The 26,466-nt window shown below is 37.5% G+C and overlaps 1 protein-coding gene across 1 annotated transcript; it reads left to right on the top strand.

The window, feature by feature from the left end:
• Positions 1 to 1,749: 1,749 nt before the first annotated feature.
• On the top strand, positions 1,750 to 23,183 carry meox1 (mesenchyme homeobox 1). Its single transcript, XM_059956532.1, has 3 exons — positions 1,750 to 4,946; positions 18,702 to 18,874; positions 22,655 to 23,183. Exons 1-3 carry the CDS (start codon positions 4,484 to 4,486, stop codon positions 22,847 to 22,849), a joined length of 831 nt encoding a protein of 276 aa, XP_059812515.1. The 5' UTR covers positions 1,750 to 4,483; the 3' UTR covers positions 22,850 to 23,183.
• Positions 23,184 to 26,466: the final 3,283 nt, after the last annotated feature.

Below are 26,466 nucleotides of genomic sequence, written 5' to 3'. Positions count from 1 at the left end.
TCGCCAGCAGCGCTGTGATACTTAGAGGTTTTATCGCTGGTGGTTCAAGATCAAATATTTCACTTCATCAGCTAACAAACGGGGATAAATATGTCATCGGGTACAGGAATAATAAAAAAATACATTACATATACGAATATTTTTATGTTTTATATGAAATGGTAAAACTAATGTATCCTATATTACGAAGAAAGTCGGCAAAAGGTGAAGCAGAAAAAAAGGATCCATTATAAATTCTCAGGCCTTTTATTTGTCTGTAAGGTAGTCGAGATATTTTGATGGAAAAGAAAATGCCACTTGGAATAATTCTTTCTTCATTTAGTCAGAATCTCCGTGAGTCAGTTCCAGAAACCCGCACTCCTACACTGCAATCATTTACAGTCACAAACAGCTGAGATCAGTTTGAATTCTGTAACTTGATCTTTCCATAGAAGAAATGCCACATTATCAGCCCCAAGACTTATTTCAATACCATTTTTCCCTTTTTTCTACACATGTGGGACTGAGAGCTTATTGAGCTGTTTGGGAAATAACACTTTTTATTGAGATTTTATTATAAACAGCTTAATTTATTTATGCAACCTGTTAGAGTTCACGTCACGTTAAAATAAAAGCAAAGTAGAGTGCAAGAAAACTATAGCAGAAATGTCCACATCTGGGAAGTCAGACGTTTCGGTGAAAGTTTCAGGTTGGAGTTATTTTGCCAGATCTGAAGGGAGCGAGGCAGGATTTCGGCGGTGTGGAATTGACTGAAGTAAACTTCTTTGTTTCAGTCATCCCCGCACAGAAACTCTTGCCCTGACTACTTTAAAACAAAAGTTCTGGCCGACACCTGCAATGTTACACTTCTCTGAAAAATAACGTTGCGTTCTGCTTCCATGCCAACTAACTGCATACTTCCAGTACCTGCTGGTTCATTTTAGACTTCGTACATTTACACTTAATATGTTCCTTTGCACTTCTACCGAGAAGTTTCCAGAATCTATTTCGCTTCTCCAGTATCATTGTCAGTGATGGTAAGGAGTTCCCACTTAAAGAGCTAATTTATCTTTTATTAGTTTAAGAGTATGAGTCTTAATTTTATTTGGGCTTTGCAAGCATGATAAGTTGTTTTATATGCAATAACTTTGACATAATGTAAAAGCCCGTGGAAACCATTTTTTAATATTTTGAGACCCACATAGTTCAAAATAAATCTTTATCAAACAGCATGGCTAATTTTCTGAGGAAAATGTGGTATTCAATGATTGTACAACATTTTGGGTGGTATCTGCATGGATGTGTGTGTGTATATATATATATATGTGTGTGTGTGTGTGTGTGTGTGTGTGTGTGTGTGTTTGTTGTATGTATATATAAAGATTTTCAGTTCAGTATATTATACCCAGAGGTGTTAATCTCATTTTTGTTGGTCTCATTTTGAAGGGATTTTTATAAAGTACTTAGCCTCTGACCCTCTGATTTAAAGGGGTGGTTTTGCACAATTGCTCCCAAATTGTTTATTACATATAACAGAAGTGAAATGCAGTGATTTCCCCGCACCCCCCCCCCCCCACCCCAAACCACAATCAACATCAAAAGAACTTTTTGGTTAGGTTTTACAGTAGTGTCATTATACCTCAGCCCCCATTCTCTGGAATTGTTCTTTAGGAAAATGTACTCATCTGTCAATATTGCAGGAACAGTGATAGTTCAACTGGTAATGCATCTGTGTCTTTATTTAATCCACATAGTGACATATGAGGCATCGCACAACATGGTTTCAACAGTGGTATAGCCATGATGCAGTTGCATTTCTGAAGACAAATGTGGCAAAGTAATTCTTACCCTTCCCACCCACGACTATCACGTTAATGAACTGCACTTTAAAATCTTGCTCCTGCAGCACTTGGCCCTACTCAAGAACAGCAGCCAGCATGATAGCAAATTGATTTAATCTCTCCTGTGTTATGCATGTAACAACAGAAGACAAACACTGGGAATTTGGAGCATAGCAACAATGATGCAGACACAGGATTACATACTAGATGGCAGGTATCAATTCTGAGAAGAACAATCGGTTCTTGATTATTATTGTTATACTTCTAATGGTAAATTTATTAGGATTTGAAAGAAAAATCTTATCTTTGCTCATCATTATCAGTAGAATGATCAGCATTTCTGCTGTTTTCCATCAATAAGATCATAAGACATAGCACGATTTATTTTCCCTCTCAACTCCATTCTCCTGCCTTCCCCATAACCTTTGATGCCTTTATTAATCAAGAACCTATCAACTTCCACTTTCAGTCTAGTAGGAATAAGGCAATTGGAGTAGCATTGTCCCAAGAATCGATAACTCTTTTTTTTATTTCCCTGCAAGGTTCTGTACTGCTTTGGGTTATTTTCAACAAGTGACATCCCAAATCAAGTGGCAGGAAGGCGTTTTTGATGCCATTATATCACTCTTCCATATCTTCTGATTAATTAATGAAATGCATGTTGGAAAAATTCTTCATGTATACAGTACAACAGAAATACATGTATTGGTTGAATCACACACAACTTCTCCAACCAATACATGCATTTCCATTGTACTGTACCCATGAAGAATTTTTCAACATGCCTTTCATTAATTAATATTAAACCATGGATTACATGTTTATTTTTCACCGGGTACATTTTATTGTTTCATTCGTTCGTGACCAGTATGAAGTTTGCAATTATCTTTCTTTAAAATCCAACTAAAATCTGTACCAGCATCCTGCAAAAAACATGGTAAAATCACAGTATTCAGCTTGTTAAAATTGTAAGTTGTTGTGTAATGCACTCTGAAACAATTGTCTTAGTCCTTTTTTTATTATGATCAACAAAAATACTACCAATTGCTGCATGAAATAACAAGACATTGAAATTTACTTCATCAGATTTCTATTTTTATGTTTGTGAAATATCTATAAGTAAATCATATATAACCATTTGTAGTCAGTAGAAACAAGCACATTTTATAATGGCAATAGCATAGTATCCTTTGCTTCTGGAATCCAGTTCCATTAGAGCTGCCAAGTAAGGATGAATTTCTAGGTGTGTTTAATCCCTCTCTCATTCATGAGAAAAACTCTATTGCCCATTTTCTAACTTATCTGAGGCTCATTTACCCACACCCACAGTGGCTTGATTTTAAAATACTCATTCTTGTTTTCAAGTTCCTCCATGATCTCATCACTCACTCTTTCCCCATTTACAAATTCCAGCCATACACCCTTAAAAGATCCTGCCAATTCTGGTCTATTACCATATTCCACCACAATATCTGATTTTCTTCTTCTGAAAAGCTTTGCTTATTAAGCTATTCCACCCTAATGACTGGTAGCTAGTATTACATCTAATTATTTTTGTTTCTGATTAAGTTCCTATGGAATGCCATAGAAAAGATAAAGCACTAACAAAATAGAAGTTGCCGCTCTTAACTGCTCTTTGATTAAATTCATACACACTCAGCGTTTCAGGAACAGCTTCTCCCCCTCTTTCATCAGATTTCTGAATGGACAATGAACCCATGAACAGTACCTCACTACCTTTTCTCTCTTTTTGCACTACTTAATTATCTATATACTTATTGTAATTTATAGATTTTTATTATGTACTGCAATGTACTGCTGCTGCAATACAACAAATTTCAGGACATATGCAAGTGATATTACACCTGAATCTGATTCTAATTTCATAGGCATATCCTTAAAACAAATAAAAAGCCGCTGTAGATTACACAACTCTTGGTAAACCTAGTAAGACACTATTCGAACGTCAGTGACATAATTTGAACTTTTATTCTGGGTTGGAGCATGAGCTCACGTTCAGCAATTGGAATAACATTCACCTTTCCCACTCTCCTCAGACTTTATTCACATTTAGAACGTGTTCCTTGGTTTAAACATCTTGAAGAATGTTCGGCAACATGCATTGTTCTAAAATGCGTGGTGTGAGAGTTTGCAACTCAGGATGGTGATCACTGTAGACGAAAAGAATTCTTGAGATATATGAATAGATTACGCCGCAAGTGCCCAGTGCGTGTTTATTTTTTAATCCTCGAACATGTGAGGAACAATACTGACTGGTTTTAAAACGTCTATGATATCCTTGGTCTGAAAAAAAGCCATTAAGCTTGTGCATATAAAATTTCTGCGTATACAGTAATGCTGGTGATTAATCGCAGCAATTCTTTGCTTGGTTGGAATAATCCAACATGTGGTGGCCAACCCCGCCCCTCTCACATTACACACTATAAGCTTGTCACTTTTCCCACCAAGCGTTCAGAGGGAGGCAGCCTCATTGACTTAAGGCATGTGAGCATTTATTTATTTATTGGAGGAAAAAAGTTTATAAAGAATCAGAGCATTGCAAATTATATCTGAAGACCTGAAGTGACAAAGAACGGTGCCATTTGCAAAGATCTAGGATTTAAAACTTTCTTTGAGTGCAGACAGCACCTCCGAGTCTTTCAATGGATCAGACGACAAGCAGCTGCATGCGCAATTCGCATTCCGGGGCCGCCGTGTGGAGCTGCATGCGAAATCCACATTCCGGGGCGGGGGTTCCTGGCCTCCACCACTATCCTTCTCCTTTCTCTTTATACAAAAAGTCCGAAGTCGCGGACTTCACCGCTTATCCAGATTTTTCTTCTCCTTGCCTGGTATCGGCGACGCACAGTTTCCCCGGAGAAGAAAGGGTTTACGTGGAACATCACCCGGGCCGCTTCCACCGCACCGAGTGGCACATTCCCCCTCCGCTGCCGACGGCGGCCAGAGACAGACAAACCTCATGCTTGTCAGCCAGCTCCGCGAATTTCGAAACCGGTGGCTCGGAGCCGGCGCTATGTGTCGCGACTGGTGATTACTCCAGCCAGCGGGGCATCGCTGCTTCCGAACTAGACAAGAAACCAACGAAAAGGAAACGCGACGTGTTAGGTGAGTGTAGCACCGAAACACCATTATTCAATGAAGTTAAACACCCATTAACAAATGTCCAGTCGCACTGTATTCAAATACAACATTTTAAAACATCTTCTTTCAATTAAAGTTTCATTCTCAAATATCCTGCTTGCAACTAACTCAAAGATAAATTGTATTTATTTTAAGGTTGTATTTGTTGCAATACGACAGCAACGAAATGCAACGTCTCAAATTACACAGAACATCAAAGTTGTCACCTTTCCTCTGTTAATGAGTAAATCTCAAGTGATGAGACGAAAGAGCAAACTTCAGCGCCGAGGTGAAAGATTCACTGAGTGTACTTGTTCCCTCGCCTGCGCATTTTCATTTAAACGAAACTTCAGCTAAAAAAGTTGTCGCAGGTAAAGAGCTAAATGTGTCTCCAGATAATCAAATACAAATAATTTAGCTCCATCCCCAATCCTTCCTACAGAACATTGAATTCCATAAAATTTTGTGTCAATTTAACAACCACAATCTGAAGCTGTGTTTCCTTCAAAAGAGTAAATTGTACTGAAAATGTTATGCCCAAATGTTCATCCTGCTGAAAGAGCAATTGTTCCTCTACAGGTTACATTGACCCGACCATACACCACTTGTACTGGTGTAAATGGAACGAATCCCGTTCTATTCGGTTGTCGGTGTGAATCTAAAGGGAGTCGTATAACGGGCATTGAGTAGCCCCTAAAACGGAATAAAACCTGGCTTGCATCCATTCGCAGAGTGAAGCTGTTGCCTGTAATGAGGTTGTATCAGAACGAACAACAGAGCGGTCATACCTTATATCTTAGCTGTCTTAAGCCGTTCACCTATTTTTGATTGTCTTCAGATCTATGTACCTAGCTAGGAGACATGTTGCACGTTAATATCTTTTGCAGTGCTGGAAATTAAAAGGGGAGTTCGATGTTTAAAATACTTTGAAAATCGTAGCATAATTCTTAACTTAAGTAGCATCATTCTAAAGTAGTCTTGTGCCGAAGCTGCAAATCTTAATCAAGTGAGTATACGTATGCAAAATGTTTAACTCAACCATTCTGAATTTATTGTTCACGGGGTTATTGCATTGGGGGTAAAGAATTGACGCTTCGCTTTTGGTTTTTGACATCAACCGTGAAACTATTGTTTAGGTTGCAATACTGGAATTCTCCCTTGTGTGGTCACTATTCAATATTATTTGTTGTCCAATTCACATCAGTGTATAAACTATTCCCAAAACTTTTCAATAGAATGTGCATATGTTTTGGATTTTCAAAGTTTAATTTATGTTTTAAGAGTCACGGATGGTATTTGTTGCAGCAATTAAACCTAAAATTAAAACAAGATGACCACATTAGTTGACCCACTTATGAAATCTGGTACTTTATAAATGAATTTTATAAGCATAGTATTAATAATTTGTTCAGTTTACAACACTGGCAACCTAAATCTCAGCAGTGATCTCTATTTTTATCACTACAGGTATGTGTTGTACAGCCTGTTATAAATTCCAGCACTGGCTTGAATAAAAGAGGAAAAACAATATCATTTCAGGGTAAATCTTGTTCTGATGGTGCAGTTCCTGTTTATTTCATTGTACTTCACAAATAAATAATTTATGCTGTAGTGTATCAGGAAGAAAGGTGCATTCGTAAGAACACAGAGCATATTAAAGTCCTGTGTACTTAGTTTGTCACTGGCATGAAACTTGACATTACAATTTGGTATTTGACGGAACCCAGCAGAGACTACATTTCGAACTTAAATGAAAAATGCCAGACCATTAGCAGCATTGCAACACAATCACATTTCCCATCAAGTAAAACACACATAAAAAATTGGAGGAACTCTGCAGGTCAGGCAGCATCTATGAAGAGAAATAAATAGTTGACATTTTGGTCCAAAACCCTTCGACTCATCCAGTATTGCTGAATCTTTACATAATTATTACCATTATTATTTATTATTATTTCTTTATTTTCGTATTTGCACAATTTATGTCCTTTGCACACTTGTTGAATGCCCAGGTTGGTGCATTGATTCTATTATGGTTATTATTCTATTATGGATTTATTGAGTATGCCCACAAGAAAATGAATCTCAAGGTTGTATATGGTGACATACATGTACTTTGATAATAAATTTACTTGGAACTTTGAACACTTGATTTTAAGGGAATGTAAATATCTATGACCTAAAATAAGTCTGAAAAAAAATTCCTAAAGATTTTTCCGATTTTGAATGGAGGTTTTCCAAAATCCGTTTTAGGACGAAATTTCAGGCAATGTTTTAACATTATATATCATTTCTTGATTCAAACACACTTTTCTCAAATAAGAAGTTAGTTTGTTTCCGTTACTGGTTTTAACAATTCCTAGAAACAGGGATTTGTATCTTTTTGTTTCAGGTTTTAATAATTTTGCAGTATTAATCTTGTAAAACAGCCAAGCTTAAATGGTAAGGATATTCCAAACATTGGGATAATAATAAATAAGTTTGTTTATATAAGAAATATATTTGAATGGCTTGATTTCATGACTGTCAGGTAAGTGGTTGTACTATATCTGTGAATATTAGAGTGTTCTGTTTATTAGAGTTCCTCATCCCTCTGATCGCTCATAGTTTACTTTTAGATTTGGATCCTACCAGAGTTCGCCCTATAAATGCTTTATTTGCATTCACACACTTTCTTCTCAGCTTCTGCATTAATTTTCTTGTGTGTTCTAATTTCTCTATTTTTATTTTATTTTCTTCTGGTTTAACATCTTGCTGTTCCTTGTACCCAGTTATATGCCTGGATACAGGGACACAGAAGGCACGGATTCTCGCCATTCCATTTGATGCCTTGAAATTTAATAATTATATAAGCCCAAAATTAAAGCTAGCCTCAACAACAGCAAGCATTTCATTTTTAGAAGCTGAACTGGTTTACTAATGCCTTCAAGGAAGAAAATCTGCTAATCTTTCCCTGTCTGGCCTAAGGGTGACTTGGCGCTAAATGATCTCTTTAGTTCAGAGGCCATTAAGAGATGGACAATAACTGCTGACCTCGTCAATGACATCCATATTACATGAATGAATGAATAAAGTAAATTATTCAACTTTGCATGTGTTCCTTGCTTCAAGTTATCTATAATATCTGTTAAGATCAGCCCAGAGCAGAGCCATGATGTAAAATTTTATTGTTGTAACATAATGACAATTTACTCCATTATGTTGCATTTTTTTAAATGTAACCATGACAGATACACTACATTGCAGCTCCAGAAAAGTGTAAATGTAAAATGAACTAGTGTGCCTCTTTGTTGGACATATCAGGATGCGCAAAATTTGACTAATTTTTGTACAAATAGTTATAAACAGGGAATAATAGAACTCGCAAATCTTCACCAATTTTTCTGCCTTTATGTTTTATCCACATCCTGTATGACTTGTTAAGAAAAGTCATAAAAATGAGGACTTTGTCTTTTTTCCTGTCCTGTCATGGAAGCAACTATTCCCTTTAACTCTTGGCATGTTATCTTAGAACATGGATCTCTTGAGATGAAGCTTCCTTCTGAACAAGCTATGTGTCTTTAAGTAAATCTAATGCAACCTCCCTGATTAAGTCACAGCAAAGTACATATATGGTGACTATTGTATATGTAGTTTGATAATGAATTTTCTAGAATTTTGAACTTTGAATTTGATGAAGTGTGGTGTTTTAAACTATGGAACAGTTCCTGAACTTGGTTGTTCCTGAATATTGATGACATACAGTATTTAGCCTTTAAAATTAATTTGAAATCTACTGGACATATAAACTTTATGTAATTGGCTGCATATCACAGATGACCATATAAAACCATGTGCATAATACTGTTTATAATGTTCATAATATCTAATGTCTCCTAATGTTAGGATCTAATTATAAGTTATTTGAATGGCGTAATGATTATGAAAATAATTATACTTATTTATTAGATTACATTTGAACACATCATGATGTAATCTGTGCTATGGGTTATTAACAGTAATGGGCATTTCATATTTTAAAATAATGGCATCATCTGAATAAAATTGATTGTGCCAATCTGATCTTTGCTTTGATCAATGGTAGGGATGGAGAGCTGATAACGTTCTTAGATATTGAGTATTCAACGGACAACTGTCAGTACATTTACTTTAATTCACATTTCTTCTGTCTACTCTTTGCAATAAGAAGCCAATGCTGATGTACTTCCAGAATTCAAAATCTTTGCTTTTTTTTTAAATTCAGTGAATATCTGTAAGTACAAACAGATCCCACAATAGCAGATCAAAACATTTGAAATTCTATACACAAGGCATCAAATTTGAAAAATTATGCATAATTTAACTGTGCTCATTCGAAGCAAAACATGACAGATATATTGGCTCTGATATCTATTGAGCTGGGAGATAACAAGTAATTGTAGTTTTTCATTGGTACTGGTTTTCAATCAAATTTAATAATTGTTGCAGTATCAAAAGCAAAGAATAACATCATTCTTTGTCAGTGGGGTTGACTAAGCAACATAGTTGTTAATTTAAAAAAAATCCACGCAAAACTTTTTCACTGTATTCAATCTAAACATTGCAAGTGTAATATTTTCACTTATGATGCCAATATACTGTGTTTTAACTCTGCAGCTTTGACGCTACAAAGTATCTATTGCTTACGTGGCTTTGTATTCAGTAAAACCTCTGCCTGGACACAATCTGCAAATGTTATGTATCCCGATTTCAGAAGACTCAAAACTCAAGAGATTTGAACATTCTTAGTTACAAGATGACTTGAAATAATAATCTCATCCAATTTAAATAGTTTATATTGTATGTAGAAATACAAGGTCTTAAATGTGCACATCTCCATTATCATAAACTTCTGCTAAACTATGAAACATGAGAAACCTCTGAACTTTTCTTTCAGGACTACTGCTATATATTATGAAGACATCTTTGGTTTTTGTAGCGTAAGGTCTTGGAAATGACTTTTTACTACATTTGTTTTGACAATGACATAAAAATCCGGCAGGGAAGGTTATAATAAATCAAAATCCATTTTGTTTATGGATCAATTCATTTGTATCTTTCCTGTCTGTACACAACTGAGAAGGTAACTTTCTCTGCCAAAATTAATAGAGAAGATGCTAATCGTAAAGGGGAAGTGCTATTGTTGCAGACTAACCAATGCTTTGTCTTTTTTGTTTCCTCAATTACATTTTTAAAAATAAAAACATGACATTTTTGCATCAAGGCGCGAGCCCAAGTGGCTGGGAAATGATTTTTCAGCTATAATTTTTGTAGTCAAGTTCTGTGCTCTCAAGTCAAATGGAATTACTTAGATTTTACAGCACAGAAATAGATAATTTGGCACAACTGCTCTATTCTGTTTGCTTAGAGTGTATGCAAGCCTCAGTAGAGGATAAAATGTACAGTGAACTCAGCAATTATGTGCTATAATTGCAAAGTGGTCAAATCTAATCTCTTGTTTGCTAATCATCTGTAAATGAGTAAGAAGTAATCATTCCACATTAGAATTGTAGCGCTGAATGCAGTGTGAGGAAGATGGAAGATGCAGAATTAATAGAAAGAATAGAGGATGCATTTACAAAGAAGTTTTTTGAGGAACAAGTAACAAAATTTCAATGATTATGTTGTAATGAGGGGTTATCAGCGTCATTTTACCAAGATGTCTAAAATTGCAAAGAAACATGACAATAGTTATTCAGATTATCTCTAAAAAAATAAGAGTCTAGATTAAGCAATCGACTGCATAAACTGCCTTCATCAAGAATTTCATCAGGATACCTTCATCAGGATATCTCCCGTTCCATAAAGGCCATATATTTTCTTATGGAATTTGAATTATATTTATAAATGTAGATCTAGCAATGCAGCAAAAAAGTAAATTATAAGATTGCATTTAAGATTTAAGCTGTGGAATGCACTGCTAAACTTAATGTTGGAAGCAGACATCATCTTAACATTTAAAAATAGAAGGAAAGAAATTTGGAGGCATTTGAAGTGGGCTGGAATAAAAAAATAAATTGTGATCAGGCTAGATGGCCTGTCTCAGAATCACATATTTTATGTAATCTAACTTCAGTAGAAAAAAGTGTAAATGTTTCTTGTTCTGAAACTTGAATAAAAACAGCAACTATTTGAGGTATTCATTGGGTCAGGGGTGATCTGTGGAGAGAGCAACAAAATTAATGGAGATAGCCCTACAGAGTTAACTCTTTTAATCTCTCTACATATGCTACCTGGTCTGCTATTTTCAGTATTTTACATTTTTATTCAAGATTTCAAGCATGTAGTTTTGTGCTTGTTATTTAATCATGGGCATCATCAGTTAATACGAAAGAATATGTAATTTTGGCAGTGCTCATGTTTGAATCTTCAGATGATCTTGTGTCTTATGAATAGAAAGCATAAACTTTTCAGTTTATGATGAAATTGGGCACTGATTCCTGATGAGAATCAGGCACTGATGAGAGAATTTTGTGCTAAGTCACCCTGGCCAGTCAATAGTACTTTATTTTTATGGCTTAATACAAAAGTACACTTTCTCCAGATGTACTTACTTTTGTACAAGTTTTTTAGCAGAGTGCTCCTGAAATAAGATTAGTAATCTGTGAGGTGAAGAAGTGTATACATTTTGCAGTTGAATTATTCTAGGTGTTGAATTGTGAATATTGTAACATTTTTGTATCCTTTCAAAGTTTAGATTGCTTTGAAAAAGAAAGGAATTGTATGCATTTACCTCAGTTCATCCCAAAGCACTTCACAGCCAATTAAGTGCTTTCAAAGTGTGGTCGCTGGTGTAATTAGGAAACATTGCAGCTAATTCAAGTAATTAGGAAACATTGCAGCTAATTCAAGTGCAGCAAATTCTCAATGTGATAATGACCAGATAATCTGTATTTAGGGTGTTGTTTGAGGGATAAATGTTGTCCAAAACACCAGGGAAAACACTGCTGCTCTTTTTTGAAGTAGTGCTGGGGAAGCTGTACTGGCTTGGAGGCAGCGAGGTTAACATCTGACAGCTGGCATGACCTGAGAGTAATATTAACCTAAGCAAATTCTGACCTGGAATTAGTAAACATTTTGTACAATTTTGGTTTTCTTCATCTTCATTCAAATCACTTTAACAATAAGTAGAGGTGAGGTGGATGTAAATTGGGCTGTCACTCATAATTGGAGACACAGGAAACTGCAAATGCTGGAGTAATGCACAAAGTGCTGGAGGAACACAGCGAGTCAGGAAGTCATTTTGGATTGAAGCTCTTCATCAGATGATGAAGTTAACTGTCCTTTCCCCTCCATCAATTCTGCTTGACCAGCTGAGTTCTTCTAGGTTCATCACTCATTATTGCCTTTTTCAGCCCTCCCATCCTTTGGACTGTTAATGGTTGCATTCGCTGCTGTACATGGATGTGGTTCCATTAACTTAAATAACTGTCAGAATTGAAGTGAATGATCTGCTGAAGTGTGTCCTACTGCTAACTAAATAACCACATGGAATATGAGTCCTGATGAAGGGTCTCAACCTGAAACCTGACTTTATTCTCCTCCATAGATGCTGCCTGACCTTCTGAGTTCCTCCAACATTTTGTGTGTGTTACTTTTTCTCCTTGCTATTTCAGTAGAGACAATATCAGTAGCTCAACACCTCTATTAAGATAATCAGCTGATTAACACAATGGAACAGACTTTCACCTTTCTCCCAGAGGACTTGGGTTCAAATTTAGTTGATCTTAATAGGATGACAGAAGCACCTGTATGCTGGTGCTAACTGGAAATGCCATTAGGGAGTGGAAGGACAGCCAGTATGGACATTTTGTCACTGTGGTACAGAGAAAAGGAGGCTTGTTAGAAATTGAAGTTGGGGCCCAGTGAATGTTGTTGAACTAAAGCATGGTTAGAGTTGTGCGATCAAAGCTGCAGTTTGGAACTCTTATTCCATTTGTTTCTGGGATATGGGCAATGAAGGCAAAGTATATTTCAGTGTCCATCTCCTGCCTGTTGTTTGAATGTGATAATAAGTTTTAGTTGTAATTACGGCAGTCCTTGTTCTGATTCTGAAACTATATTTTGGTGCTGTCCAATTTCAGCAACCAATGAAGCCAAGCATTTAGTAGAAAGTGTTCCCAATCTATAGGAACAGCTGGTCCTGTATCTTGAAGTCAACTTTCTCACCAGAACCTTATGTCTTTTCATTCCTTTATTATCCAAAGATATATGGATCACGTTGAAGGTAAAATTCTGCAATAGAGATATTTTGTTCATTTCAGACACATAAATCGGTTACAACAAAGCAAAATTTTTTTTAATATATTCAGTGAAGGAAGAGGTCTAATGTTCTTTTCTTGTTCGATGTTTAGTTTATCTGATATTTAATGAGCCACACCCAGGAGAAAGTCTCTGCTCTACTTGTGACAAGTTATACAAAGACTCACAAGACAGTCCAGTATAACAAATAATTGAAATTGTCAGCCTGGGAAATAACACTGGTTCCTATCCACACATGGTAACATTGACTTAATTGCTAACATATAGAACCTTTGTCTCCAGCTAGATCAGCTGTCACATCATCTCTTCTTTAAAAAGACTTTTATGGAGGCCGAACCCTTTTAAATTTTTGATGTGCTTTTCTTCCTCAGCTTCCAATATTTTTTTTCTCTAACTTTTCCCCTTCTGAATTCTAAATGGAAGCAGAATCCTGAGCCCTGATAGCTTCCTTTCACTTTATGCCTTTGTTCTTTAATGGATGACAGTGTTGTCCTCATCCGAGGTCCACATGTATCTTTCACCAGGATTTTCAGACAAAGATTTTGAGAGGGAATAATTTTTCCCTTAATTAAAATAGAAAATGCTGATGATGCCCGGCAGATTGGGCAGAGTCTGTGGAGAGAGAAAGAAAGTTACTATTTCAGGTTAGTGACCCTTCATCTCTTTCTTGCTTTGGTAAGTGTTCCTGATCTGGACAACAAGGGCTTCAAAGAATGTGAGGGTAGAGTGGGCATTTGGTATTAAGGCAGGTGATCAGCCATGATCATATTAAATGGCTGAGCAGGCTTGAAGGTTGAATGACGTGCACTTACTCCTGTTTATCTATATTTCTATCATTTCATTGTTGGAAGGTGAGAAGAGAGTAGACTGAACTGTCTCCTCCCCCCCCCCCCCCCCCACCTTCAGCTTGCAAAATTTAGAGCAGAATAGTAAAGAGATGTACGCCCATAGTCATGTACTTGTTCCATATTCATTAAAAATAATAAGGATATAGGAAGCTTTAGCGAGGCTACAGAGGAGCTTACCAGGATCCTGCCTGGATTAGAGAACATGCCTTATGAGGAAAGGTTGAGCAAGCTAGGGTTTTTTTCTTTGGAGTGAAGGAGGATGAGAGACTATAGAGTGTATAAGATGATAAGAGGTCTAGACAGAGTGGATAGCCAGTGCCTTTTTCCCAGGTTGGCAGTGGCTAATACGAGAGGACATACTTTCAAGGTGATTGGAGGAAAGCATACTGCAGGAGGAATGTCAGAGTAAGGTTTATTTTTAAACAGAGCATGGTAGGTGCATGGAACATACAGCCAGGGGTGGTGGTAGAAGCAGACACATTAGGAACATTTAAGAAACCCTTAGATAGGCACATGGATGAAAGAAAAATGGAGGGCTATGCAGGAGAGAAGAGTTAGATTGAACTTGGAGAAGGTTAAGAGGTCGATACAACATCTAGGCCAAAGGGCCTGTCCTGTGCTGTACTGTTCTGTGCTCCGTGTGTGCATATGTTCTATTACATGTGATATGTGTGTGCTTTATTGCCCTTCTTTTGTGCACACGTCCACAAAAGAATGATTGTCCAATTTTTCCCTATTCCATTTCAAGAGGAAGCCTGGCTTTTGCTAGGAAATGTTCTTGCCAAGTTTGTATTGTTGCAATCAAAGTTCCTTTTCCATATGGGTGATTTAGTAAAGCTTACAATAAAATCTTGTGCAGCTCTGAAGGTGGATTTCCTCTTTAACAAGTCAGTGAGTCAATGTATTGATGGTTCAGTGCGCCAGAGCCATGCTGCACCTTTTGGCTCTGTTTTTTATTTGTGCTGGAGATATGTAACTTGGAGTGTGGATTTCAAAAAGGATTGATGGAGGAAATAGCATGATTTTTTTAGAAGCAGATGGCATTTGGAATTTTGCCATGATTGAAGTAATCACAATTAAGATAAATTTCTTCCTTGCTACATTTGGCATTACAATTCTATTGTTTTTACATCTTCTAGACACAGATGCCTTCCTTAATCAATGCCATTCTTCCACATGCTCTTTATAATATGGAACTAGATGGATTGCTCCTTATTTACAAATTCTGGCTTTTTCCCATAATGCTAAAGCAATACTTTAAACACCCAACTGCTTTCAACATTTAGACCACAAGACCATAAGGCATAAGAGCCATTCAGCCCATTGAGTCTGCTCTGGTCATTCTATCATGGCTGATTTATTATTATTCCGCTCAACCCCATTCTTCTGCCTTCTCCCTTTAACCTTTGACACCCTTACTAATCAAGAATTTATCAACCTCTGCTTTAAATATACCCAATGACAGCCTCCACAGCTGTCTGTGGCAAAGAATTCCACAGGGATTCATCACCCTTTAACCCCAAATATCTTTACATATATTCAGCTGCTAAGAAAGTAGGAATTTGCTTTTACTGTATATGTCGCCTCTTATGACCATGGGATGTCTCAAAACATTGCACAGCCAATGAAAAACCTCTTGAAATTTAGTCATTGTGCAGAATCAGAATCATATGTCATGAAATGTATTGTTGTGCAGCAGCAGTACAGTGCAATATATAAAAATACTGTAAATTACAATAATATATATATACTGTATACAAACATTAAATTTAATAAGCAATGCAAAAAGGGAACAAAAAATGTGAGGTCGTTTTCATGGGCTGGTTCACTGTCCATTCAGAAATCTGGTGACAGGGGAAGAAGCTGTTCCTGAATCACTCAGTGTGTGTCTTCAGGCTCCTGTACCTCCTCCCCGATAGCAGCAATGAGAAGAAAACATAAGTTAGGTGATGGGGGTCCTTAATGATGGATGCCACTTTTTTGAGGCATCTACTCCTTACACATCAGTGCAACTAGGTCCTCCAAGGTCCCTCAAAGAGCAATCTGCAGAAAACCAGATAATATTTTACTAATATCCCTTGTGAAAGTTACTTTGTCCTAGGTATTAGGAAGAAATCTGAATAGGAATACAGTGTTTATATTCTTAGAAGCTAGATATAATTGGTGGTGGAACAGTACTGCATTGCATTGGCTAAGAAATTCTGCTGAAGTCTCTTGTTTTATTGACTTCACAGACCTCCAACTCAGGGGTATGAGTGCTATAAGGTGAGCCAATACTGTTTTCAAACATAAACTACCTAGCCAAGCTCTGCAGCTTCATCCTACTCCTTACAGATCAGGAGAGCCTTGGGTATGGTTTGTGCTTTCACTGATCCAAGTTGAAGCAGTAGGTGATAATGGTAAAATAATTGTCCTCAGCACAGAGACTGGGAAAAAGCATGCAGGATCATCGAAAAGCAAGGAAAAATGCTGCTGATGCAAGAAATCTGAAGTAAAAGCAAAATATGCGGTAGATACTCAACAGATGAGGTAGTATCTATGGAGAGAGTAGAGTTCATGCTTCAGGTCAATTACTTTTCATTGACACTGAAGTTCTGATGAGGGATCATTGACATAAAATGTTAACTGTTTTTCTCACCATTGACACTGTCTGACCTGTTGAGCATTTCCAGTATTTCTCTTAAGTTTTGAGGGTGAAATTAAGTTCTAGTGAAAGGTGCATGGATCTTATACAAAGACAACAGCTGTCAACAGTCAACAACCATGAAGTGAGGTGAATCCAAGTAGTCAGGTACAAAGTAAGTGTTTCCATATATATTTCAGAAAGAAAAAGTTATGAAGCATTATCAATGGAGATCAGTAATTTTGGAAAAGGGGGAATTGTCCTATCGTTAAGAAATTGTGAAGTCACCAGGAAATAATTGTAAGTGTTAGGAGGATCATAACTTTAAGTTTCTTTCAGTTCCAAATAAGAACTAGGTTGCTGTTAAAGTACATGGATTGATCCTAAAGATACAAACTCCACATAACTTTCATTCTTCTATATAGTTAGTATGACATTGCTCTTTTATTTTTGTAGGTGCAGTCAGAGTGATCCCACCGCAGTCATTATGTTAGCATCTGCTCATTAATTGCAAATAGGACAAAGTAAATAAAAATCACAAAGAATATAGATGTTTAGATCCTAGAATAAGGCCCTTTGGCCCATGATGTCTGTGCTGGACCGTTGCCAAAGCAATCCCAACCCTAATTGCACTATAATTCAAAAATTGCTCCCACATTGCAATCAACTGCTGAACATCATTTGCTTTATAACCAGGATCAGCACTGAAATCATTGTTCAGTGAGACTAGCAACTCTTTGACATCTGACCTGAAATTCAGTGCCAGGCAATGTTACCCCCACAATCTATGTTACCCCCACAATGTTACCCCCACAATCATAGCCAACAATGGGAACAACTTTAATCTGATCCACTTGTTTCATTAATCAAAATACTCATTATAAATCTATGCCTACAGATTAAAAAGAAACTATTTTCAGATATTTGACACCATCTTTTCCAGGGCATCCCTTAGAGCCAGGTAGTCATTTTGACATTGACCAAGATGAACATAGCAAATTCCCACAAACAGTGATTATGATTAGATAATGCATTTTAGTAAGGTTGAGGAATAAATATTAAGCAGGATACTGGGTAGACTAAGTCTGCACTTCTTCAAAACATTACATGGAATCCACATCAGGATTAGTTTGACATCTCCCATCTGGAAAATATCATCTCCAACTGTGCAATAATTTTACAGCATGGCACAGGAGCACCCACTGACAATATGTTATTGTGCCCAGGTAGCGGAGTTGAACCACAACTTCCTGACTATTACCAATTGAGCCACTTAAAGTGACAGGTCTGCTCACTCTGATCTTTGTTTATGAAGCTTTGAGCTCAAGCTCCAGTCAGGTGCCAAATTGTTGGAATTTAGTATTTTGCAGACAGGTGGTCTTCAAATAAATCTGATGAAAACATTTGAAGAAGAACAAGTACCGGTAAATATTTTCCCCCAAACTACGGTGCAACCAGCATTGTTCAACCATCTACTGTATTTTCAAATGAATTGCACTGATAGTTTATGTTATTGTTTTTTGAGCTCCTACTGTGCACAATTTTTCCAGCAAAATTTTTCAATAGGGCTGAACTTTAAAAGTAAGTAATTTACCTTCATATACCTTGGGTTATCTTGAAGATGCAAAAAAGCTTCTACGTAACTGTAAGTTTCCAATTATTGTGCTTATTTGTCCATCACATTGAATTATAACTTTGCAATGTTGTTTAACCAATAATTGTAACTAATAACTTAACCATTGATTCTGTACCTGATAAGACCAAATTACCTCAAAGATTTCAGGTAATGCTTATGAAATGTCAAGGTTTTGTGCAAGCAAATAACGCCATCTTATAAACTGCAATTAATCTATATTGCAGTGTTTCAGTGGTAAACTGTTGTTTGTTTGAGTCAGGCAGAGGCAACCTCATTTCAATATGTATTTTATACAGAAACTCAAGGAAGCATGGATAACATTTATAACCGTACACTTTTATAATTTATTGCAGAAACTCAAGATTCAAATTACAAATCCGAGTCCAATAACAAGGCCAGGAAAGAAAGGACAGCATTTACTAAAGAACAGATTCGAGAACTGGAAGCTGAATTTGCCCATCATAATTATCTGACCAGACTGAGGCGATATGAGATAGCAGTTAACTTGGATCTCACAGAAAGACAGGTGAATATTTTATTTCCTTGAATACCCATCTATCTATTCATTAAAGGTCACATTTTCTATCTTCTTTTTGATATATATTCAAGCCTTTCTCAATACTTCATGCTTCATCTTCTCAAACTGCTGTTGAGATTGTTGCTGGCTGTTCCAGTAAACTCAAGGTCATAGGAATAAGCCTTCTCTCTGGTCGAGGAACTTTTCATTTCTGCACGCTACAGATAAAATAAAGTTGCCAAGAGTTGAGCAGCCTGCATAGAAAGCCATGAGCCTGAATTCCATGTTCCTCAAGACAGTACAATGGTTCCTGTATGTGATATGTGGTGGTGCATTTTAGTGTTAATCCAAGTGAGGGAATGTCAGTGATGTAGAACACTACACTAGTGTAACATTCCTTCATTTTACCCCAGCATCCATCCGAGACAGCCAATTTTTTCTGAATTACATGCTTCACGGAGAGCACCCATGTCCACAAAGACCTTGTTCAAGACTGCCTGGGTTTAGTACTAAGTAAGATTCTTGTAGATGAAAGTGAAGGGAGATGAAAGGTCAGTTCAAATCCAATTCCTGGATCAGAATGGTGAATGGTTAACCATATCACTCATGATAAGATTGAGCAACACAATGTTAAAGTCTAACCCAGTAATCATGATAATCAAATTCCATTATTTTTGGGCTTCATATTGAAGATTAGCAATGGAAATTTTTGAAGTGCTTAACTACATTCCTTGGAACAGCACCAGAATGTTTATTTTTATCTGAATATAACTGGAGAAAGGCTGAAACGAAGGATAGACTGAAGAAAAGTGTGTGGTCAAGAAAGCAGGTAACCAACAGAACTTGTCCTACCATCAATGCCAGCAATAGGTTCCAGAACACCAGCAATGAGAGAAAAATGCACACAGAATGCCAAAAGAAATCTAAGACTGTTTTGATTTCAGGTAATAAAGTGATTGAAACATTTGTTATTATTGAGGAAGGACATTTGTGAAAAACGTTTGCATCCAAACATTCAACCTCTCCCCAACAGTAAAAGTGCTAAAACAACATAAAACCTGCTGTGCCTCATTTGAGTGGCATCTGGTTACAATTGATTCCTCCTAAAACAGGCCATAACCTTCTGCCCATTTTACAAGCAATAGCTCTTTTATTTTTAAATACTGGTTGTGATCTGCAGTTAAATCACTTGTATTGGTGAACAGCTCTGTGTAAGTGAACCACAGCTGGACTGGAGAAATAAGAAAATGTGAATCTTAAGTCCCACAGATTTTTATGTTAAAAATATGGATTCTTTCACTATGAGACCTAGCTTAGAGTGGAATTGTTCCTACCCTGATCAGTGAAATCATGAGGAAAATAGAGCTTTATATTTATCCACAATTTTCTTTTGACACTTAACGTGATATTTCCACCGCTTGTTATTGTGCTTTTATGTCAAGCTTCGCATGGAAAATTCTTGAAAAATTGTACTTAAGAATCCCTTGTGAATCATAGGCATTTAAGATTAATGTTATCCAAATTGTACGGACCTGTGAATTCACAGCAACATTTGAGAACACTGGAAAAAGAGATTCATATTAGATTTCAGGGTAATTGCCGTTTCATAAGAACAACAAAATAAAACAGAAGACGGGAAGAAGTCAGGAATTTAAACCTGAGTTGCAATTTCTAAATTGAAACCAACATGACCAGTTGCCAAAAACATTAACTTATATTTGTGGACCAATTCATACTTCTTTTGAATGAACTGGAGAACAGAAACGGTTTCCTGTTTACACTGGCTCTGTTTATTCCTGTAGGTGCAAATTCCTATTAATTGACTATTTTTCTTCTCACATTGCTTTCTGCCTATACTGCATTATTAACTCAGCTGCAGACATTATTGTTTGCCAGGCCAATAGCTCTCAAGGTACCATAAAGTTCTTTGTTGCACTATCAGTTCCAGCATCAAGCTGGGTAGGAGATACCACAATAATATTGCTTCAAAGTCTATGAATTTCTGGTAAGTGAAGAGTTTTGTGGACAAGTTATTATTCATAGAATAGGAATTTGGTTTAATAAATACTCTCTTGTGCAAACTATAGATTAATTACTCTACAAAACCCCTAGCTGCTGGTTATGACAAAATGTTGTTCCAGTGGTATGTCGTCCCTCTGTAGTCATGAGGTAAGAATTAACCCATTAAATTCCAAATTAATTTGAAACCATAATTTGAGGGCAGTTCATCTGTTTGGTGTGGTGCATTCCCATAATTATAGAGGGATATCTCAACCAGAGAGCTGATGTTGCTTTGGTTTTGAAAATATGAAGTAATAATTGAAAAGTTGTGCCACTCTATCATTAGTTGGAAATACAGTGCAGACTATTGTTGCATCCGCACTCTGTAACACAACTGTAGTATTTGCTCATATTTATGGGTTTTGCTGTTTACAATGGTTCTTCTTACGTCTTCATTGATTGTCTTGTCTGAATAATGACGTTGGAGCCCACAATTAATTGCTGTTCTTGCTATTCCTTGTTTAACTGCTGCTACTTAATGGATGCTTGGAAGACACCAGTGATAGCACCTAAATTGTCAATTGGATATGTTGCAGAAATCGGGCAATGCTTCCTACCCAGACCCTTGCCCTCAGGACTTTCAAATCATATATAAATTATCAACATAACTGGCACTTGCAGAACAGTATCCCTGTGACAACTCTGTGTTTCAAGAAGGAAGTTGAAATACAGTGCAGGAAAATAAAAATGAAAGCAAGAAAGTTTGCAGGCAGGATTCGTGATAAAATTTCAATTTCACCATGACAATTAAAGTTCAAAAAGTTTTATTTTCATTAAGTTTTGGTAATTTTCATTATTTTAAGTTATTTTGATAAGCTACTTTCTGATGGTTCCGCCATTATGGAGTGATTATCACATTGGCTGGTAACTATATTGGCTCAAGGGGATTTTAATGAATTGTAATTGATTGGGGGTTAAGATGGTGAGTATGTGGTCAGGGGATGAGGTGGGAAGCAGGAGCAGTTTTAATGTTTCAACTAATCAGCTGTGTGCAATTGGAACCTTTGATTTACATTTTGATAGTGCGTATTTGGGCCAATTGAGTGATCTGGCGCTTTGCTGGCTCCGGGAGAGTTTGTTGAGGTTTGGAGGGGAGTGTGGAAGCCTGGAAATGGGGCACGAACCCATGGTCAACTCCTTTGCTTCTCTCCAAGGCTGAAGTTGACGAAGACAAGAGTGGAGGAGGGGCAGGGGTTCAGCTCCATCTGCCTGTGTTTGACCTCTTGCTAACTGCTGTTGGAGGAAAGTGCAGGAGTCTTGGGAATCACATTGCAAAGACTGATCAGTGAGGCTGTGGGCTTGTTTTAGGGGACTTTGAGGTTCATGTTGCATGTGTTCCTGGTTTCTGGTCACTCATTTTTTTGCTGTTTTTGAGCAATTTGATCAGGGCGATCAATGCAGACTAGGGCGCTTCAGCAAAGAATGGCTCTGTGGCCTGCAGTCACCTAGTGGTGTGGAACTGAACTGAGCTAAACTGAGTATTCCTTGACTCCTGCTTCTATGTTTGATATTCTATGAGTTGTGTGTTTGCTTTTTACCATTTGTGCAATTTGTTCTTTTATTACACGTTGGGAGTTCCTGATGTTTTCTTGAATGGGTTCTATGGTGTTTCTTTGCTTCGTGGCTGCCTGTGGGAGGATAAATCTCAGAGCTGTGTTCTATATATGAACTTTGATAATAACTGTACTTTGACATTGAATCTTTAATTTTTGACTCTTTATTCTGTAGGTAAAGGTCTGGTTCCAGAATAGAAGAATGAAGTGGAAGCGTGTCAAAGGTGGACAACCAATTTCACCACAGAGTCAAGAACCAGATGACGTGGACTGCGTGACTCCTGATGCAAATCTCAGGAACATAGATGGAAAGAGCCAATTGGAGGGCCTAGTGGACAGTAAGGAAACAATGCAGGATAGTATTAGATAAATCCATTGGCCATATCCATCAGATTTGGACTCTAAAGTGAACTTAAGTTGGATGATATCACCTACTTAATATCAGGTGTCAACTTGACCAATCTCAAGTGAAGCTTTGAACATGTTGGAACATCAGCTCAGACTCATTCAACTTTGAAACCAAAGTTCATTGAACCCCAATTATTGACCATGAACGTTTTGTTTTTGTATTATAGCAAAGAATCAGATTTGAAATCTATGGTTTCATTTATCATTTCAACAAACTCATTTATTTTTGCTTTTTTTAAAGAAAATTTAGCTTACAAGTTTGTTGCATAAATACAGTATTACTGAAAAAAAACATTGGGCCAAATCACATTAAATTAAACAGCATAAAAACTTATGAAGATAAAACCAAGGAATGGAAGTGTATAGTTCTGTAGTAGCAATTTTTCCACCATGTATTAGGCATATGTAAAATAAACCAATTCTGTAAAACACTATGTTAAATACTCATTTATTATCATTAAACCTTTGTCAAAATGATTTATAAAGCATATGTTTTCAAGGGAATTATTTTTGAGTGGTATTTTAAGCTTATAATATACGAAATATATAACCATGGCATGCAATTTCTTTCAGGTCTTTATATGAAATTCTTTTAGTAAAAAATGAATTCATTTAAAAGTTTATTGCTTAGAAATCAGATTTGATTCTGTTTTAGTTTTGCTAAACCGGAGCTGTGTCCATTCAGATCACCAACAAAAAGAATCATATGGTTGGAGAGAAGGATGATCAAAGCAGCATCATAGTGGTTTAAACCTAAGTATATACTCATTTGGGACCTCATTCAATTTAAAGTGATTATCAAAACAACCCAATCAACTAACTCCATATCTCTTGATTGACAGATTTTTGAATATTAAGCAATCTCTGCCATGAATACAGTCAGCAAATCAGGTCCTCGTGCACCACTTTGGCAAGAATAACAAAGATTCACTAGCAAAGCACATTAACACCCCTGCTTCCTCAGAAGGCTAAGGAAATTCAACTTGTCCCCAATGACCCTCACTAGTTTTTATAGGTGTACCATAAAAAGCACCCAATTCAGATGCATAATTATTTGGTATGGCAACTGCTCTAACCAAGACAGCAAGAAGAGGCATGGATACAACCCAGTTCATCACACAAACCAACCTTCCCTCCATTGACTCCATCTACATTTCTTGCTGCCGCAGGAAAGAAGCTCACATACTCAAAGACCCTTCCCACCTCAGTCATTCTCCCTTCTTTCTCGTCAGACAGAAAATACGGAAGCTTGAGAGCACAATCCACCAGATTCAATGACAACTTCTATCTCACTTCAGACTCTTGAAAAGACCTCTCATAGTGTTAAAAGATGAACTCTTGATCTCCTAATCTCCCTTGCCATGGACTTGCATTTTATTTGTCTACCTACACTTTGTCGGTAACTGTTCTGGTCTGAATGTAGCTATGTATGGTATGATCTGTTTGGACAACTTGCCAAACAAAAGCCTTTCACTGTGCCTAAGTACATGTGACAATAATAAACCAATACCAACACACTCTAACCTCCAAGAGGACCACAACCTTGTCGTGGGGTTTGGAGGCTTGCGTGCCTCAATGATCTGTAGAGCTACGTTGACTGGAGTCAGGGCCTTATGCTTTGATTCTTGGTAGGGTCATCCATGCCAAACAGATCAAAAGGTAGAGATCAGACTAAGAGTGGCCCACCAGTCCTCCAGGTTCGGGGGTTCAGCTCAGGGCCAACAACCCTGACTGGTAAAACAAAGTTGTTACAAAAACAGCAATGAAGATGGAAGACCTTTATTAATGCCCTAAGCACCAACAACATAATGGACAGTAAAAAAGTAAAACTACACACTAAGAGACAAAATATCTTCCTAATTCATTTGTGAATGTCCACCCCTTTATTTCATTCTGAACCTAAGTACTTGACATTCAGCTAAAGGAACCATTATCCTTGCATTTGCCCTATCATACATCTATAAAATTTGTACATTTACTGACGTTATCTTCACTCTTCTAGACTGCGGGGAGTATAGTCCCAGTTTTTTTAAATCTTTTCTTGTAGAACACACACAAAATGCTGAAGGAACTCAGCAGATCAGGCAGCATCTATGGAGAGCAATAAGGAGTCGACGTTTTGGGCCATGACCCTTTAACAGGACTCTTTTGACTAGCTTCTTCTGACCCACTGATGACGTTCTCAGCCCAAAACCTCAACTCTTTATTCTTCTCCATAAATGCTGCCTGACCTGCTGAGTTCCTCCAGCATTTTGAGTGTGTTACTCTGGATTTATAACATTTGCTAAATCACTTGTGTCTATCTATTCTTATAGAACATTTTCACCCCCATCCTAAGAATGAATTTACTGATGATTTTTTTCAATCCCTTCATTACAAGTATATCCTTCCTTAGGTAGGAACATCAGACCTGTATATAATATTTCAGATGTGGTCTCATTGGGGCTTTTATTCCATTCCATTAAAAGACAACGTGCACTTGCCTTCATCATTGCTGCCTGGAGAAATGTCTGGATGTTCCTATTAGATTTAAATCTGTAAAGAAAAAAATACCAAATGCTGAAACTCTGCAGGTACAGAAAGATTCTGAAAACTTAGCAGGTCAAGCACCATTCCTAGAGGGTCATTATTGTTTTGGGTTGAAGACCTTTCTCAGTAATTGACTTCTGAGTCCCTGGTCCCCATCATCTTGTTTTTACTATGGATGTCCAGTACCTCTACACCTCCATCCCCCACCAGGAAGGCCTCAAAGCTCTCCACTTTTTCTGGACACCAGCCTCAACCAGTTCTCCTCCATCACCACTCTCCTCCACCTAGCGAAACTTGTCCTCACTCTAAATAATTTCTCCTTTGGGTCCTCTCACTTCCTTCAAACAAAAGATGTAGCCATGGATACTCGCATGGGTCCCAGCTATGCCTGCCTGTTTGTTGGCTACATGGAACAGTCTATGTTCCAAGCCTACACTGGTGATTGTCTTGCACCTTTCCTATGCTACATCGATGACTGCATTGGTGCTACTTCCTGTACCCATGCTGAACTCGTCGACTTCATCCACTTTGTCTCCAACTTCCACCCTGCCCTCAAATTTACCTGGTCCATTTCCAATGTCTTCCTTCCCTTTCTCAACCTCACTGTCTCTATCTCCAGAGAGAGCGGATCCACTGATGTCTATGAAAACCCATCAATCCTCACAGCTACCTGGACTATACGTCTTCCCACCTTGTTACTTGTAAGAACGGCACCCCTTCTCTCAATTCCCCTGCTACCACTGTATCTGCTCCCAGGATGAGGCTTTTCCCAAGAGGAGATGTCCTCTTTTTTCAAAGAAAGGGGCTTCCCTTCCTCCACCATCAACACTGCCCTTAACCGCATCTCTTCCATTTCACACATGCCTGTTCTTACCCCATCCTCCCACCACTCTACCAGGGAGAGGGGCCCTCTTGTTCTCACCTACCATCCCACCAGCCTCCACGACCAACACACAATTCTTCGTAACTTCCGCCATCTCCAACGGGATCCCACCGCCAAGCACATCTTTCCCTCGCGCCCCCCCCCCCCCCACTTTCTGCTTTCCGCAG

The sequence above is a fragment of the Hypanus sabinus genome, chromosome X1 (assembly GCF_030144855.1).
Source record: "Hypanus sabinus isolate sHypSab1 chromosome X1, sHypSab1.hap1, whole genome shotgun sequence".
In the NCBI taxonomy this organism is placed as follows: domain Eukaryota; kingdom Metazoa; phylum Chordata; class Chondrichthyes; order Myliobatiformes; family Dasyatidae; genus Hypanus; species Hypanus sabinus.
This window is presented reverse-complemented; position numbering and strand designations above follow the sequence as displayed.

Excerpts from the sequence above, each read along its gene's own strand:
- meox1 (XM_059956532.1), top strand. The coding sequence starts at position 4,484 with ATGGATCAGACGACAAGCAGCTGCATGCGCAATTCGCATTCCGGGGCC. Across the intron at positions 4,947-18,701 it reads AAGGAAACGCGACGTGTTAG|AAACTCAAGATTCAAATTAC; the intron begins GTGAGTGTAGCA and ends AATTTATTGCAG. Across the intron at positions 18,875-22,654 it reads TGGATCTCACAGAAAGACAG|GTAAAGGTCTGGTTCCAGAA; the intron begins GTGAATATTTTA and ends TTTATTCTGTAG.